The following is a 17,055-nucleotide window of genomic DNA, read 5'->3' on the forward strand; positions in this document are numbered from 1 at the left end:
CTCCAGTAGTCAGATTCAGGGCCAGAAGAGTGCGGAGGGACGTGGCCCGGGAAGAGCAGGGGACCCCCAGAGCCCGTGGCCAACGCAAGGGTGGGCGAGCAGGCGTGCGCGCACGCCCTTGCCGGCGCGAGGGAGTGTCGGGGGGAAGGGAGTGGTCTCCAAAAGGGGGAGGGGAGAAGGCAGGGGGCGGGGAGAAGCCGGCCCTTTAGGACCCGGCTGCGGCGGCGAGGGAGGAGGAAGAAGCGGAGGAGGCGGCTCCCGCGCTCGCAGGGCCGTGCCACCTGCCCGCCCGCCCGCTCGCTCGCCCGCCGCGCCGCGCTGCCGACCGCCAGCATGCTGCCGAGAGTGGGCTGCCCCGCGCTGCCGCTGCCGCCGCCGCCGCTGCTGCCACTGCTGCTGCTGCTGCTGGGCGCGAGTGGCGGCGGCGGCGGGGCGCGCGCGGAGGTGCTGTTCCGCTGCCCGCCCTGCACACCCGAGCGCCTGGCCGCCTGCGGGCCCCCGCCGGTCGCGCCGCCTGCCGCGGTGGCTGCGGTGGCCGGAGGCGCCCGCATGCCATGCGCCGAGCTCGTCCGGGAGCCGGGCTGCGGCTGCTGCTCGGTGTGCGCCCGGCTGGAGGGCGAGGCGTGCGGCGTCTACACCCCGCGCTGCGGCCAGGGGCTGCGCTGCTATCCCCACCCGGGCTCCGAGCTGCCCCTGCAGGCGCTGGTCATGGGCGAGGGCACTTGTGAGAAGCGCCGGGACGCCGAGTATGGCGCCAGCCCGGAGCAGGTTGCAGGTAACGCGGTCTGGAACAAGTAGTTGGGAGAAACTTGGAGGGCAGCGGGGAAGCCCGACGGGCGGCTGGATCTCACGGACTGTTTTAGGGGCGGCAGAGCGGAGACCTTGGACCAGATCAAGGGGGACTGTTGCGAGCGGGACGCGGAAGTCAGGCCTGGGGAGGGGAACTGGAGTTAGAACAAGTGGAAGAGCCCTGGGCGACTCATTTGGTGGGGATGAATGGGGAGAGGAAAGGCATCCCTGCTGCCATAGTCTTACCCGCGTGGAACGGACCCAGACTTCTATTCTGGAGGAGGGATTTGCTGGGAAGGGGGCCGGTGGTCAGATCCATGGGAGTAGGAACTCGAACCTTATTTGGGGCACTGCTTGAGGACCCAGGGGTCCTGGTGGGATCGCTGCTGGGAGGCGGAGGCTGCGGGGTGCCAGTGACACCAGGAACCTTGGAAGAGGAAAGGTAGCTAGGAGGAGGCACCGGCGTCCCAAGGGACCATTCCTTCTACTGGGGTTGTGAGTTGGAAAGAAAGGACTTGGTACTTTGTAGGATGAGTCGCTTAGGAGAAAAATGAAAACGAACACTACCATTTCTCCATAGGGAACGAGCGGGGATCTTGCTACCACGTTGAATGGAAAAATAAAAGGGAGGCATTTGGTAGGCGAGGGGTCTCCTAGCAGCTGAATCAATGTAACTTAAGCCCGATCGCCGGCTGCGTTCCCTGGACGGGGGCAGCCAGGCTGTGCAGTTTCGCATCTGGGCCCCAGATCGAAAGGCAGGAGAGATGCGTTGCCACCTCCCCACCCCCGCCCCTATCCTAAATTGAGGGACCCCTTCCTGTAGGATAGAATGGGGACCCGATATTCTTTGTTCAGGGGCCCTCATCCCTCCCAAAAACTTATTTGAGGGACACAACCAGGCTCTAAGGAGGTTACTTTTTTTTTTTTTTTTTTTTTTTTTTTTTTTTTTTTTAATTACGAAAGCCTCCTGCCCCAGTGGTCGGGAGGAAGCTGTAATTATTTTCTTTCCTCTTGGAGACAGTGGTGAAATGTGTCCACTGCCTGCTGCTGTTGTTGAAAAAGCAAGTGGGTCTAAGTTTCTCAAACTTAAAAAGAAAAAGTGAAAAAGAAGAATGCTTGCTTTTTAGCTTCTGAGGTCTTCGTAAGCCCCCCACCCCATGCACCAACCCGCCTCCCTTCTCCTGGTCTGCTATTGTTTTTTTCCCTCTTCTCCTTGAGAATGGAATTAGGGGTCAGAGTTGAAATCTTTCTTCTGTTTCTCTAGCACATTTTGCTCTGGAGTACAGAGCAAGTTAGGGCTTCCTCTGAGTGGAGCCTCTCAATCCCTTTCTTCTCCCTCGGCTCGCTTCCTTCCCTAGCCTGCCTGGAAGTTAACCCTTCCCTCCTGCTTCTCTTAGAAAGTAACAATAAAAGGAAAAAGCCCCCATGAAATCCTTTCACTGCGGGGTGCTTGTCCCCCAGTCATGCGTTCCTCCTCATCACCCCTCGTGGTCCACCGGGGAGGTGCTGTGAAGTTTCTGAGCTGAACTCTGACAAACTAAACATCTTCCTCAGCAGGGTGAACTTTTTGAAAGGCCTCTAAGTTCATAGGATGGTTTGGCTGCTGACTGTTTTAATAAAGTGTGTGATGCCTTTCCTTCTTTAACGTTTTACTTTTTTTTTTTTTTTTTTCTACTCTTCGTTCGTCTCACTCTAAGCCTGAAAACCAATTCTACTTCCCAAATCCCTGAAGCCGGTTAGGGTCTTTAGCCAGGAACAGATGCGGCAGATTTTCTCCCATTCACTTTTCCCTGGAGCCTGAAGGGGGTGGGGGGGAGTTGTTAGGGGAGGCCAGGGACAATGGGGTGAGTTCATGGGAAGAATGTCACTCTGGATTTTCTGCCTGGTTATGGGACTCCCTTCCGCCAGCTTGCCCCAGCTGCCTTCTCCTCCCCAGTGCCCAGACGCCTTCCGCATTTTTGTGCACCAGCCTGGGAAGAGGGGATGTTAAGCAGGGGTGGAAGGTGGGGGGTGGGGCTGGAAGCTGAGTGGGTGCACTCAAAAGAAGTGACCAATGTCAGGGGTGCCTGAGAAAGAGTCGGGCTGGGGGAGGGGAGCACTTTGGGAAGGAGCCTGAGCTTGCAAGGGTGCAGGAGAAAAAGGGGTCAAGGTTGGAGGCTTTTGTGCGGGAGAGGGTCTTAGGCTGGGGCAGAGACTGGAGTCACTGGATGGAGAGTGCTGGTCCGCGTTGGGTGGGGCCTGGCCCAGCGGAGATCTTAGCACTGAATCCTCTGCCTCCCACTCCATCTCCCGTCCCCTCTTCTCTCCCGTCCGAAGAATGAGCACCCCCCTCCAGCCTGCATTCCTCATTGAGCAGGTTGCTTTTGAGAATTTTAAACATACCCTCTTATTTCGAGGCAGCGAACCTCAGCAGTTCCGGCTTTGCTGTTAGCTCTTTTGTCTTTGTTCCCGGGACTCAGGGGCTGTGTTGCTGCTGGCTTCCTGGGGATGGCAAGGATGCAGGGGTGGGGGTGGGCACATCAGTGGGTGGAAGGAGTGGGTGGTGGTGATCCTGTATCCCACGGGGACGATGGGCTGGGGCTTGTTGGTTCAAAGAAACTGAGAAGTCAGACTTGGGGGAAGGGGTGGGTAGGCCTAGAAGAAAAACCGAAAGGAGACCCTGAGATCTGCTTGAAGTTGGGACTCTGAAAGCGTGTGTATGTGTTTGGTGGTGGAGTGGACAGAAGTGCCTAGAAATGTCAGGGTCGAGGAGGGAGCAGGGTTGGGCCAGTCCAGGCCCTTTCAGAATTAAGGTTGGGCTAGACCGGTTCCTTCAGTATCTCCCCAGCCTCCTTCCCTACCGTGTACAATGCAGGGGATTATACTGAGGGGCGGGGCCGCCCGAGTGGCCGTCTGGCCCACTGCACGTATAAAGGTGCTATAGAAATGTGTAGTCATTCAAAGTCCCAGGGCGGGCAGACAGGCAGGCGGGCAGGCGGGTGGGTGGGCCTGGGGAGGCTCTGCATCTGCAGTTGCCGGGGTAGAATAAAGGAGGGAAGAGGCGAGCACTGATTTACAGTGGTTCAGTGCAGCTTCAAAAAAAAAAAGGGGGAAAAAGCAATGGGACTTCTGGCTCAGAGTACTGCTTTGCATCTCGTCTTGCATAAATTTGCATACTGAGTTCAAAGTCGTAAAATAGACTAGGGAAATGAGTGGGATCTACTGTCACTGATTGTTAACACCACTACCTTCCACCTCCCCTCCCCCCATCTGGACAGAACTCCCAGCAGTAGTTCTGCTAAGCAGCGCTGCCTGAGTCACCAGTCACCACTGCTCATGAAAGAAGGAGATGGGGAAGCGCCTGTCTAGGAGACCAAGCAGGGTGTGGCAGGGTCTCGGAGGCAGGGCCTCTCTGAAGGGTGTGGCCCGACAGATTCTGGACCAGTGAGGCAAGTGGCGTTCTTTCTGACGCCTGGGGTTGCCATTTCCCATGGTGGGCTGCAGTTTGAGGAAGCTGCGGAATCCGGGTCTTCTTTGTTTGAAATTTCCCTACTCAGCTTCCACATATGTCCAAAACATTTACTGTGATAAGTCCCTTTGTGTGGTGGTAATGACCCACTTCTTTAGACAAGATATTTGAGGAAGGTTTGAGAACAGAAAAATTCTATGTAACAATGTTAAGAAATCTGAGAAAAATGGGGCACCGGAATCTCTGGGTTAGAATAGGTGGTAGAGCCTGGAGGGAGAGAAGAACCCATCTGGTGTATTCCCGAGGGTCTGCCTACACAATGGCTCTTGGCCAAGTGGACTGTTGAGTTTCCTGTCAGGCAGAGGGAAGAGGGAGGCTTAGATAGTTCTCACTGTTGGCCTACTTTAGCACTGAGCTTTAAGACTTTCAGGCAAATCATTCCTTCAGGCTCAGAGGCTGGAAATTAGTTCTATAAAAATGCCATGGGGACGGTCGCATTGGCTCATGCCTGTAATCCCAGCACTTCGGGAGGCTGAGGCAGGTGGATCTCAAGGTCAGGAGTTTGGAGACCAGCCTGGCCAATATAGTGAAATCTCTTCTCTACTATAAATACAAAAATTAGCTGGGCATGGTGGAGCATGCTTGTAGTCCCAGCTGCTTGGGAGGCTGAAGTAGTAGAATTGCTTGAACCCGGGAAGTGGAGGTTGCAGTGAGCTGGGATTGCATCACTGCTCTCCAGCCTGGGCAACAGAGCAAAAAAATTCCGTCTCAAAAATAAATAAATAAAATAAAAATGCCACGGGTTGGTCAGGCGCGGTGGCTCACGCCTGTGATTCCAGCACTTAGGGAGGCTGGAATTACAGGTGGGCAGATCTGAGGTGGGCAGATCACCTGAGGTCAGGAGTTCGAGACCCGCCTGGCTAACATGGTGAAACCCCATCTCTACCAAAAATGCAAAAATTAGTTGGGCATGGTGGCACCTGCCTGTAGTCTCAGCTGCTTGGGACTCTGAGGTAGGAGAATCGCTTGAACCTGGGAGCTGGAGGTTGCAGTGAGCCGAGATGGCACCACTCCATTCCAGCCTGGGCAACAAGAGTGAAACTCCGTCTCAAAAATAAAATAAAATAAAATAAAATTAAAATAAAAAGCCGTGGGTTACCCGAAAGTAGGAGCATATCCATTCACTCATTATCTGACCTTTGAGGGCTGACTTGGAAAGAATTGGTCTCTGGTCCAGTCATGAGGTGGCTTCCAGTTGGTTCTCAGCTGGGCTGTTCACACCCATAGAAAATGGGAGGTACAACCGTTCAATTTCTTTTTTTTTTTGAGACGGAGTCTCGCTGTGTTGCCCAGGCTGGAGTTCAGTGGCATGATCTCGGCTCACTGCAACCTCCACCTCCTAGGTTCAAGCGATTCTCCTCCCTCAGCCTCCCGAGTAGCTGGGAATTCACACATGCACCACCACACACGGCTAATATTTTTGTATTTTTAGTAGAGGCAGGGTTTCACCATGTTGGTCTCAAACTCCTGAACCTCAAGTGATCTGCCCGCCTTGGCCTCCCAAAGTGCTGAGATTACAGGCATGAGCCCCCGCACCTGGCCACAACTGTTTGATTTTGATATGAGGAAGTTCTGAAAATTCTGCACCAAAGGGAATGGAGAACAGGTAAATACCTACGATGCCTGGCAGGACAGGACGGGGGCTGCTGAAAGGAATGAAGGAGGAGCAGAACAGAAAGGGGCTGTGAGGCCACGTCCACATCTGCTTTTGTTGTTGGTCCTTCCCACGTACTAGAACACTGTACCCAAAAGAAAAAAGCTTGTTTTTTTTTCTTTTTTTTGCAAAGGGTCTGTGTATCTGGGAATTGTTATTTTTATTTGTATTATTATTATTATTTATTTACTTATTTTGAGACCAAGTTTTGCTCTGTCACTCAGGCTGGAGTGCAATGGCGCAATCTCGGCTTACTGCAACCTCTGCCTCCCGAGTTCAAGCGATTCTCCTGCCTCAGCCCCCTAAGTAGCTAGGATTATAGACACCTGCCACCATGCCTGGCTAATTTTTGTATTTTTAGTAGAGACGGGTTTTCACCATGTTGGCCAGGCTGGTCTCGAACTCCGGACCTCAGGTGATCCTCCTGCCTTGGCTTCCCGAAGTGCTGTGAGTACAGGCATGAGCCACTGCACCTGGCCTATTTTAATTTTTTAAGGAACTCTGTATCCAGGGAGTGCATTTTGTCTCAGCCTTTCTCTCTATGTTCCCGACTCCCTCTTCCTTCTCCTGCCTTCTCCATGCTGTTCTCTTTGTCCCTGCAGACCATTCTTTCCTCTCCCACACTTCTCCCTTCCATGCCTTTCCTACTCTGGCTCAGCTAGAACACCTGCTTGCTAGGTAGGTGGGTGGGGCTCAAAAATGGTGTGGAAAATATAGTGGTCTCAGCCTCAGAGATCCGTCCAGTCAGAGGGATATTATGTAGGTGACTGGAGACTATAATGCTTGAAAAAACTAGAATCCTTAAATGAGGAGGGTGGTTGACTGGGCTTTGAGGGAAAGGACTTCTATAGACCAGGGAATGGGGATTTTCTCCTATAAGGGTTAGCACTAGCGCTGCTTCTGCTGAAACCAAGGCATAGAAGAGGGAGATGATGTTTGAATTCGTGAGGGAAGCTGGTGACGTGGTTGGCAGATATTCTAGTTCCCTCTGCTTCTCCTGTCTCTGGCCAGCAATTCACTGAGATGGCACGCAGCCGCCAGGAGATTGATGGTGCTCACATCTGTCCTCACCCTATTATGAACTGGCTTCTGTGCCTGCTTTGTCTCCTGTCTTCCACCTCCCTGCGAGGGAGGCCGTTCTGCCTCCATTTCACAGGTGTGGACACTGGGTGACTCAGCGATACGAAAATGCTGAGAGGCTAACCTGGGCACCTTCCCACTGCACCCCTCTACCTCCATGGCCGGGCAAGGAGTTGGGCTGTTGGCAGAGAAAAGCTTTTGACCCTGTCAACCAGCAGTTTTGTTCCTGGACAGCTGCCATATGCAGGTGATGTATGGGGCACAGTAAATTTCTGCCAGATTTCAATTATGTAGATTCCCTTGACTCCATGGAGAGTCACAAGTCCTGGAGTTTGGGGACCTCACAGTTGTAAGTAGCCAGCATACAGAGGTCAGTCAGGAGGGACAAGAAGGTCACAGGGTGGGCCTCTTGAGAGAAGAGCTGCTGGATAGCAGATGATGGTGCAGGCAGCCTGGCCTTTGCTGTCATATTGACCGAGATTGGTTCTATTGCAACCCCATCTCTTAATACCTCAGTAGTTAGTAAGGCTCTTCCTCCAATGCCAGTTCCCTGTTGGTAAAATAGCAATGATTTTACCGCTTTCCCAGGGTGCCTGTTAGGGTGGCTGTGATAATGGCAAGTACCTGGCACATAGTATGTTCTTGTATATATTAGCTGCCTTAACAATCTTGACAAGTGACATCTCCTCCTTGACAGTTAGCTGGCCTTTAAAATGAAGGCCAAACTGGAAAGGTCAGGCAGGCCACTCTTCTCTGGAGGTTCAAATCCCAGGTGGTCTACCATGTACTAATCACCCAAGGTAAGAGATTTCTTGCTAAGCCTCAGTTTTCTTATTCATAAATCAAAAATTGATAGTATTTCATTGGGTCAACTACACAGATGTGTGTAAAGATATTAACTACATATAAAACCTAAGCTCTTGCATTTTGGTGACGAGTCACTTGATGTCCATCTCTTCACCTATGAATGGAAATATCCATACCTTTCCAACCTACTTTCACAGGGCTGTAGCGAGGCAGTTTATGGAAAGGGCAATGAAACTGTACTTTAAATGCAATATAAATGCAATTGCTAAATGCAATATAAATGCAGTGCATAAATGGTTGGAGGCAAAATCAGGCTTGCTTTTTTTTTTTTGAGATGGAGTCTCGCTCTGTCGCCCAGGCTGGAGTGCAGTGGCGCAATCTTGGCTCACTGCAAGCCCCGCCTCCCAGGTTCACGCCATTCTCCTGCCTCAGCCTCCCGAGTAGCTGGGACTACAGGCGCCCGCCACCATACCCGGCTAATTTTTTGTATTTTTTAGTAGAGACGGGGTTTCACAGTGTTAGCCAGGATGGTCTTGATCTCCTGACCTCATGATCCGCCCACCTTGGCCTCCCAAAGTGCTGGGATTACAGGTGTGAGCCACCGCGCCTGGCTAGGCTTGCATTTTTAATGGATTAGTTGGGCAGTGCTCTTTGAATCCGATGTCCTAACATCTAGGACTGACTGTTTTTGGTATGGGACCTTCTCTCTGCAGTGTCTAGAATGGGAGTTGGAGGGACTGTGGGGAACAGAGGTGGCCCCAGAGCTTGGACACCTGGGTTCTCATGCTGGCCTTGCTGCTCATAAGCAGGTAACACAGGGCTGAGTTCCTCCTTTGCCTGGCCAGCCAAGCTGGAAGACCTAGCCTTCTGGCTGTCAGTGTCCAGAGCTCTGGAGAATCCCTGAGGCCACATCTCTGGGTGGAGGAAGGTCCTCTCTGTATAGATGGCCCTCCAGGGGAAGTCTGCAAGGATCCAGACTTCAGAATAATAGAGTTAAGTACTAACTAATCCAAGTGGTCCTAGCACATTTAGCACATATGGCATGCTCAAGGGTGTGCAATTGTGCAGTCATCAAAGCCGGTGAGGACACCCGATGCCACCCATTTCCTGCACCAGGAAAATGCACCTTTCACATCTCTGAACCTGGGATGCCAGAATGCACTGAACTTGATCCTGGCAAATAAATTGGAAGCTGTTTCCAAAAAAGTGATGTCTTCTTGCTACATTGTCTCCAGAGTTTACTCCTGAGTTGGAGAGCAGCATCTCATTTTGCAAGGGGCTGGTGGATTCTCCATAGAAACGCTGGGTTGGGGGAGTGTCTTCTGAGTACTGGGGCTCTACCTAATGTCTGATTCCATCTGTGGTACCAAAAAGCCCTCTGAATGGCAGCCTGTCTGTGCACAATGATGCCGAAGACTTTCTTTTCCATCAGCTAATGAGGCAAGGCCCCAGGAAAGCAGAGAAGGCGGATGCTTGAGTCTCTGAGGGTCAGAATACACTTATGGTGAAATCAGGACTGGGGACAAGGCAAAGTACTGCCATTGGGAATTCGGGGTGGATGGTCATGTTAGACCAGGGGTGTCCAATCTTTTGGCTTCCCTGGGCCACTTGGAAGAAGAATTGTCTTGGGTCACATATAAAATACACTAACACTAACCATAGCTGATGAGCTGAAAAAAAAAAATTGCAAAAAAATCTCATGATGTTTTAAGAAAGTTTACGAAATTGTGTTGGGCCACATTCAAAGCTCTCCTGGGCTGCAGGTTGGACAAGCTTGGCTTAGACTCTTGGAGGGCTTTCATGATGGAGGCAGGAAAGGAAAAGCCCCTTTTACAGATGGGATAGTAGGTCTAGAGAAATGTGTTGGTTTCAGTTCCAGAGTAATTTCACCTGCTCCCACCCTCCACACTCACAAAGAGCAGGCTGGATGGGATGTTGATTTTTTTTTCTTCTCCTGGAGAATGGACCATCTCCCTATGCCTCTCCTCCTCCTTGGCTACTAACCCCTGACTCTTCCCTCCCCCTTCTCTGGCCACTCCTGTTCCTGAACAAAGCCAGGGAAGATCTGGGCTGGCTCAGCCCCTGGGTGTCAGTCAAGACTCAGAGGGAGACTTAGCTCAAAAAGCCAGCTCTCCCGGAAAGAAATACAGAGCAACTGTAGTCAGGAATTTTTCCCTTTCCTTTTTTCTGTGGGCGGGGGGAGGGACACTTGGCAGTCCTTGGGGCCCTTCTGGCTGCCAGCCCCACATCTCTTCCTGGCTGTTGGGAGGCAGGGCAGGAGGGAAGATTGGGGAGAAGGGGGCAGGGGCTGGCAAACCCCCAGCTGCTGGGCAGTGGAATTCGCCCATAGGCCCTGGTGGAGTTGGCCTCTAGTGAAGCCTGGGGAGGTTTCTAATTAGTGGAGGACGGTGAAGGTGTGGCAGCCTGTGTTCATTCAAGGAACTGAGCTCTCTGAGCCAGGAAGTCAAAGGGAAGAGGGGGACTGAGTCCCGGAAGGCCTTGGTAGGTGGGAGGTGGGGAGGAAGTTGTGCCTACTCAGTGTGTTCCATCCTATTAGAAGTTGAGAAGAGAGAGGTGTTTCAGCTGGAGGGACTCAGGTTGGACTCTGAGGGTGCAGAGAGTCAGTCATTGGCACTAAGCAAAGGGTGCCACCTCAAAGAATAAGTGATATAACAATGATAAACAAAATGGCTTTGTTCTAGACATTGCCTGCTTCTACCAGAAAGCTCATTTTGTTTTTTTTTTGTTTGTTTGTTTTATATTTCCCCCCCCCTCCCACTTCCTGCCCCAGCTCTGTTTTAGCCTCGAGATTCTCTCCACTTAACAAATGAAGAAATCAAGGCTACATTCAGGTTCAACTGCCAAGGCAAGCACAGACCAGATTGTAGTCTGGGTCTCTAGATTCTTCTTCCAGCTCTCCATTTCACCAGACTCACACATGCAGAAAAACAGTGAATTATATACTGCTTCTTGGAAAAGCTGCTTTTCCCTGGGAAGTAGTAATTAAGGCATATCTTCTCAAAAATGTTCCTTTATGCAACTCTCTAGGAAGTTTCTTTTAGGTCTATTGTCTTCACTTCTGGATGGAGGTGCCAAGTTGCCTCTGGGTGGTGAACTTGTTTTCTAAAATGCCCGAGGCCAAGAACAAAATGAAAATGGGAATTCCCTTGTGCCCTGTGCCCTGCCCCTGTGACTTCCTGATAATGCTGAGCAGTTGCTATAGCAACAGTGGCGGGACGTGTGTCAGGCAGGATAAAGGGGGTGGGGGTAGGACAGGTTTACTGGATCAAAGAGGCTTTTGCAGTTGACTAGGGCTGCTGACATGACTGATAGCCTACTTCTAGGGAAAGATGGGGGTCCCATAGAGATGGGGAGGGGAAGAAATGAAGCCCTGGGGCTAAAAGGTCTTGCTTGAGAGTCTTTTCTTAGGTGATGCCAAGTGACCAGGTGCCACCTGGTTGGTTAACAACTTGGGCTTGGTTTTGGCCACTGGCTACATGACTTTGTGCAGTTGGCTTCCAGCTCTATAGCTCATTTATCAAGTGTGAGGGGGATAAGAAATTATCAACCTCATGTGCCTGCTTGATAATGAAGGTAAACATGCAAGCCACGTAGCACAGAAACAAGAGATAATCAAATGAGGTAATGCACGTTCTGATTCTTGCAACACAGGAGAACAGGAGAATGGCAGACACCTGCTTTTGGACGTTTTCTGATTGGTCATTTCAAGAATGCTGTTAGCAGGTGTGACTTATTCCCTTGAGTGTGGCTTACCTGGACAGCTGCCACTTTGCTTTGGAAAGCCTTCAGTGAGTCCAGAGAGGAGTCAATAGTTGAGAGTTTTCCAGGGGGCAGTCATGACCCTCGATGCCATTGTGCCTGTGGTTCTAACAACAGCTTAATGACCAACCATGTCCCATTTATTCTCCAGAAGTTAGGACTCCCACTTGAGGCTCTGCTGGTTGTCTCTGGTTTGGTTCACTGCCTCTTAAACAATGAGAGCATAGCCAAGGAAGGTGATTGATGTGATATACTATCAGACAAAATTAGTGAACTTTAGTTGAAGACAGAGAAAAGCATGGTGACCTATTTAAAGACACTTATTTATATTCAAGACACTTCTTGTGCTGGTTTGAGAGTGGCCGGCAATCCTGGACATCTTTGCAGGTTTTAAATTTCTTTTTGTATGCTGTGGGTTCAATTTGTCAGGCCTGGAATATCTGAGAGCAGAGTTATGGGGATGGAGAAGAGGACAGTGGAAGGGGAGGGTGGTGGGAAAGGTTGGTAGGATTCAGCCTTTGTTACACTATGGGAGTAGGGCTGTGGGATTGCATCATCGAAACTGAATTGTTTGAATGTGGGTCTTAGGAGAGGCATGTGTCCTTCCCATCCCATCTCATGGTTCCACTTGCTCACTGCCTTTCTTGACTTGCTCACTGCCTTTCTTGACTTGCTCACTGCCTTTCTTGACTTGCTCACTGCCTTTCTTGACTTGCTCACTGCCTTTCTTGACTCTTAACCACTCTTGCTGATATGGGCCCTAGATGGTGAGGCAAAGGCCAGAAGAATGAGAAAAAGAGTTAACGTAACAGGGTACTCTTGGGCAAGTGCTAGATGCTCTTTGATAGTGTATTAGTCTGTTTTCACGCTGCTGATAAAGACATACCCAAGACTGGGCAATTTAGAAAAGAAAGAGGTTTAATAGACTCACAGTTCCATGTGGCTGGGGAGGTCTCACAATCATGGCAGAAGGTGAAAGGCACGTCTCACATGGTGGCAGACAAGAGAGCTTGTGCAGGGAAACTCCCCTTTATAAAACCATCAGATCTCATGAGACTTGTTCACTACCACGAGAACAGCATGGGAAAGACCTACCCCAATGATTCAATTACCTCCCACTGGGTCCCTCCCACAACATGTAAGAATTGTGGGAGCTACAATTCATGGTGAGATTTGGGTGGGGACACAGCCAAACCGTATCAGATGGTCACCTTTTCTAATGTGTAAACATTAATTGAGTACATGCTGTGTGTCAGCTAGGAGACCATATGAAAAAGCAGTTGTCATACCACTTATAACACATGCTTTTTTGTGCTGGAGGGGGACAAGGAAAGCATCTTAGAAAGGCGAATAAAGAAGAAACCAAGTCAGCAGAGATGTATATACATCCTATGCAAATAAACAGGTAGCTCTTTTAGTCTTTTGACTAAGTCTCTTGGGAAGAGCTTGATGTTAAATAATGAAGTCCCTTCATGGTAAATAAAGTTACGAAAGTAAGAGAATCAAGTTGGACAGGCTTCTACTTCTTCAGTCTTGGAAGAAAAAAGCACAGTGTCTTCCTTCCAAAAATGTAAATTGAGGACACAGAATGTCTTCTCTCCTGTCCTTCATTCAGTAAGTATGGAAAGCTGTATGGAAGCTAAGACCAAGTTTATGTCTTCAGGAAGCTTCTATCCTTAGGAGGACTAAGAAAATGCACAGACCTACAGCTTTTTGGCAATGGACTCAGGCTAGAGTGCTGTGAAGAAAGTTGGGTCAAATTACCAGAAGACTTTACCCAGCAGTGCTTTTCTTTTTTAAAATTTTTTAAAATATTTATTTATTTATTTATTTATTTTATTTTGAGATAGAGTCCCCCTCTTGTGCCCAGGCTGGAGTGCAGTGGCGTGTGATCTTGGTTTACTGCAAGCTCTGCCTCCCAGGTTTGCACCATTCTCCTGCCTCAGCCTCCTGAGTAGCTGGGACTACAGGTGCCCACCACCACGCCCAGCTAATTTTTTGTATTTTTTAGTAGAGACAGGGTTTCACCATGTTAGCCAGGATGGTCTTGATTTGCTGACCTCATGATCTGCCCACCTCGGCCTCCCAAAGTGCTGGGATTACAGGTGTGAGCCACTGCGCCCAGCCGTTATTTATTTGTTTTTTTTTTTGAGACAAGGTCTGGCTCTGTCACCCAGGCTGGAATGCAATTGTACCATCTCAGCTCACTGCAACCTCCACCTCCCAGGCTTAAGCCATCCTCCCACCTATGGCAGTGCTTTTCATCCATGCAATCAGGTGGCCTTTGGACACTTGGAGGCCATATCGTTCATCCTTCTTCCTTCTCAAAAGCTTTCTCCTAAGTTATACCAGAGGGAGTCTGTGCAATTTCTTCCCATCTGCAATTTCTCACTTGTTTTGTTCTTTCCTATGAAATTCTTGGATGGCTTCTAACTTGGGTCTCTCCTATTTTAGTTTAAGGCTGTTTTCTCTCTGGTCCTTGGGGAGACAGAACGGCTCCTTCCCTTCCCTTGGGTTTTCCTGGCCCTTGGACACCTCCACCACTCAGCACCCTCTGGCAGCACCAGGATGGACTTGTCCCTTGGCTTTCAGTTCTCAGGCCTGAGTCATCTTGATTACCTCATCTTCCCCTTCTTAATTCTGTGACCCTCTTCAACTACCTTTGGGTCTTCTTTCTGATTTGTTTGCGAGTTCTTCATGGCATAGAGAACTGGCCAGGAGCCCAGGGCTAGGTTCTGACTGGTGGACAAGTGACCCTGGTAACATCATTGCCCTGGCCAATGAGAGTGGTGGTGAAGTCCACCATGTCACTATTGTTTGGTCCTCTTCCAGCAGGGCTTCAGGGACACTTGAGGTTACTAATAGCTCTGCTTGATGAGGAAGATGAGGGGTGGTTGGTGTGAGAGGTGACTTTTTTTTTTTTTTTTTGAGACAGAGTCTCACTCTGTCACCCAGGCTGGAGTCAGTGGTGCGATCTCAGCTCACTGCAACCTTCACCTCCCGGGTTCAAGCGATTCTTCTGCCTCAGCCTCCCGAGTAGCTGGGATTACAGGCATGCGCCACCATGCCTGGCTAATTTTTGTATTTTTAGTAGAGACAGAGTTTCACCATATTGGCCAGGCTGGTCTCGAACTCCTGACCTCGTGATCCACCTGCCTTGGCCTCCGAAAGTGCTGAGATTACAGGCATGAGCCACCGCACCCAGCCCTGAGAGGTGACTTTTTTAAAAGAAAATTTAAAAAATGCAGTAAAGTACAAAAAACAATGTAATAACACAAGCCTACCATCCAGAACCGTGGGCAGTTGATATTTTGTCCACTAGCATGCAGTACTTAGTGTTTATCTTTCTTAGCTAAGCAGATTTGCATATATATGATAGATGACTAATATGCCTATGTTTGCATATATTGCATCTATATGCATATATGTGATAGATGACCAATATTGTCCAAATTGTTTTGTGAAAATAAATTGAAAATGTACATAAAGGTTTTATTTTCCCTCTTAACATTAGGTGTCTGAGATCTAATATTGACATCCATAGGTCAGAGATATTCTTTTTAACTGCTATATGTTGTTCCTTTGTATTACCCTACTGGTTTTATTTATCCATTCACCTGTTGAAAGACTTTTGGATCTGGTGCTAATAGTGTTTTTACAACTACAAATAATGCTGTAATGACCATTTTTGTACATGTGTCCCTGTGCACATGTAGAGAGAAGTAGAATTGCTGGGTCAGGCACATTCTTCCCATTCCCATAGTCCCTGGTTCAAGTTTGAATCAAAGCACAGTCTACTCACTTGGGCCTGAGCAACTAGGTCACCTTGCCAGGTTCCTGGATGGCTTTAGTTGAACCTGAGGAGAAATGTTTGGGACCCATGGAAAGGAGTGAAAGCTGATAGTGCTGTTTGCCATCTTGATATCAATTTCTCTGGCTCTTCAAGGACAGCTTGGCTCATGGGGCCCCAGGGACCTTGGCTGAATTTGAGCATGTTTTTGTTTTCTCAAACTGTCTGCCTCAGCCCTGACCCTCCCCAGGTCTTTGCAATTCCAGGAATGACCCTGATGTTTATAAAGGAGCCCTTTGGAGAGTGCACAGGCAGGGAGGCTCTGGAGAGGCTGTGCTGTTTCTGCTCACTCGGGGGGAGCCCGAGATGAGACGGCAGCATGAGGGCATACTCTAGAAACCTCCATGACGCCTGGCCAGGAGAGGCCCCTCTGCATATATCCAAGCAAGCATAGGTGTCTGTTTACAAACTCATGAGTGGATGAGCTCACAAGGCTGTGTCTCTGCAAAGCTTGTACCCGAGACCACCTCTCTTGAAAAGAAGAGGCATTGTTCTCTCCTCACCAGGAAGTTCTTCAGGAAACTCAGACAGAACAGAGAGAATCACAAAGGCATGGGGGCCTGGCAATGCCAGAGCTTGAGAGGAGAGGTATCATTCAACATACAGATTCCTTAGTCCTTGCCTCTGACTTTCTGGGGCTGGGGTCCAGGGCTCTTATTTTTAGCAAGCTCGTCAGATGATTTCTGATGAAGAGCTATGTTTGGGAACCTCTGACTGGGTCTAATTCCCTGAATTTACAGATGAGTACGCTGACACCTGCACAAGTTCAACACCCTGCTTAGCATCACTCAGAATCCCAGGGGTGGTGGCGAAGTCAGGATCGAACCTCAGTCCTTCCTCCCACACTAGGACTGCTTGGCCAAGCCTTCGAACCCAAAAGCTGGTGCTCCAAAGGAAATCCAAAAAAGTTTGCATCATGGTTTGACGTGGAGGGGATTCATCAGCCAGGTGGGGGCTCTCTGCCCTCCCTTGGTGGTGCATCATCTCTTGTAGGTGTTCTGTCACCATGGAAGGGCAGTGGCCTGTGCCTCTTGGGCTTGCTAGTCAACAGAGGTCACTGAGCTCTTCAGCACTCAGCTGGGTGATTGGCCTGTGGTAGCTGCAGGTGGAGGGAGATGATTCTCAGAAGAGAAAGGCTAGTTCTTGCACTCGTGTGATCTTATAACCTAGGGGACTTGTGGATCTGAAACATCTGAGAAGGCTGTTTGCAGTCATTTACTACCACAAAGGAAACTGGGAGAGGAGGGACCACCTGTTGGAAAACCATGCTCAGAAGTGACTGGTCTGTTGCTGAAGGATGGAAGGATGTCAGGTGTTGCATGGCTGGCTCCCTTGCAGGAAGGAAGGGCTCAGCGGGTGAGAAGGAATAGGAAGGGAGTTTACAGTGAATGAAGCTGGGTGTCCTTAGGAGATAGATGGACCAGTTGGGGGGATGTCATTAACTAAGCTGGAATGTGTCCTGAGTGCCAGCCTGTACTGCGACAGACATCTGTGCACACTATTCAGAATTCCAGTGTGAGAGGCCACTGCTCCCTCTGACCTTTTGAAAAAAAAAGTCAGGGGAAGACACATAAACAGTGTCACTCA

The 17,055-nt window shown here is 49.9% G+C and overlaps 1 protein-coding gene across 1 annotated transcript in view; it reads left to right on the top strand.

Moving 5' to 3' along the window:
• The first annotated feature begins 190 nt into the window (after positions 1-190).
• Positions 191-17,055, top strand: part of IGFBP2 (insulin like growth factor binding protein 2) — a 30,305-nt gene continuing 13,440 nt past the window's right edge. Inside the window, exon 1 of the mRNA XM_055290582.2 lies at positions 191-775. Coding sequence (XP_055146557.1) covers positions 334-775 — 442 coding nt within the window. The 5' untranslated portion in view covers positions 191-333. The remainder of the gene's footprint in view (positions 776-17,055) is intronic.

Source organism: Symphalangus syndactylus, chromosome 8 (genome assembly GCF_028878055.3).
Source record: "Symphalangus syndactylus isolate Jambi chromosome 8, NHGRI_mSymSyn1-v2.1_pri, whole genome shotgun sequence".
Lineage (NCBI taxonomy): Eukaryota > Metazoa > Chordata > Mammalia > Primates > Hylobatidae > Symphalangus > Symphalangus syndactylus.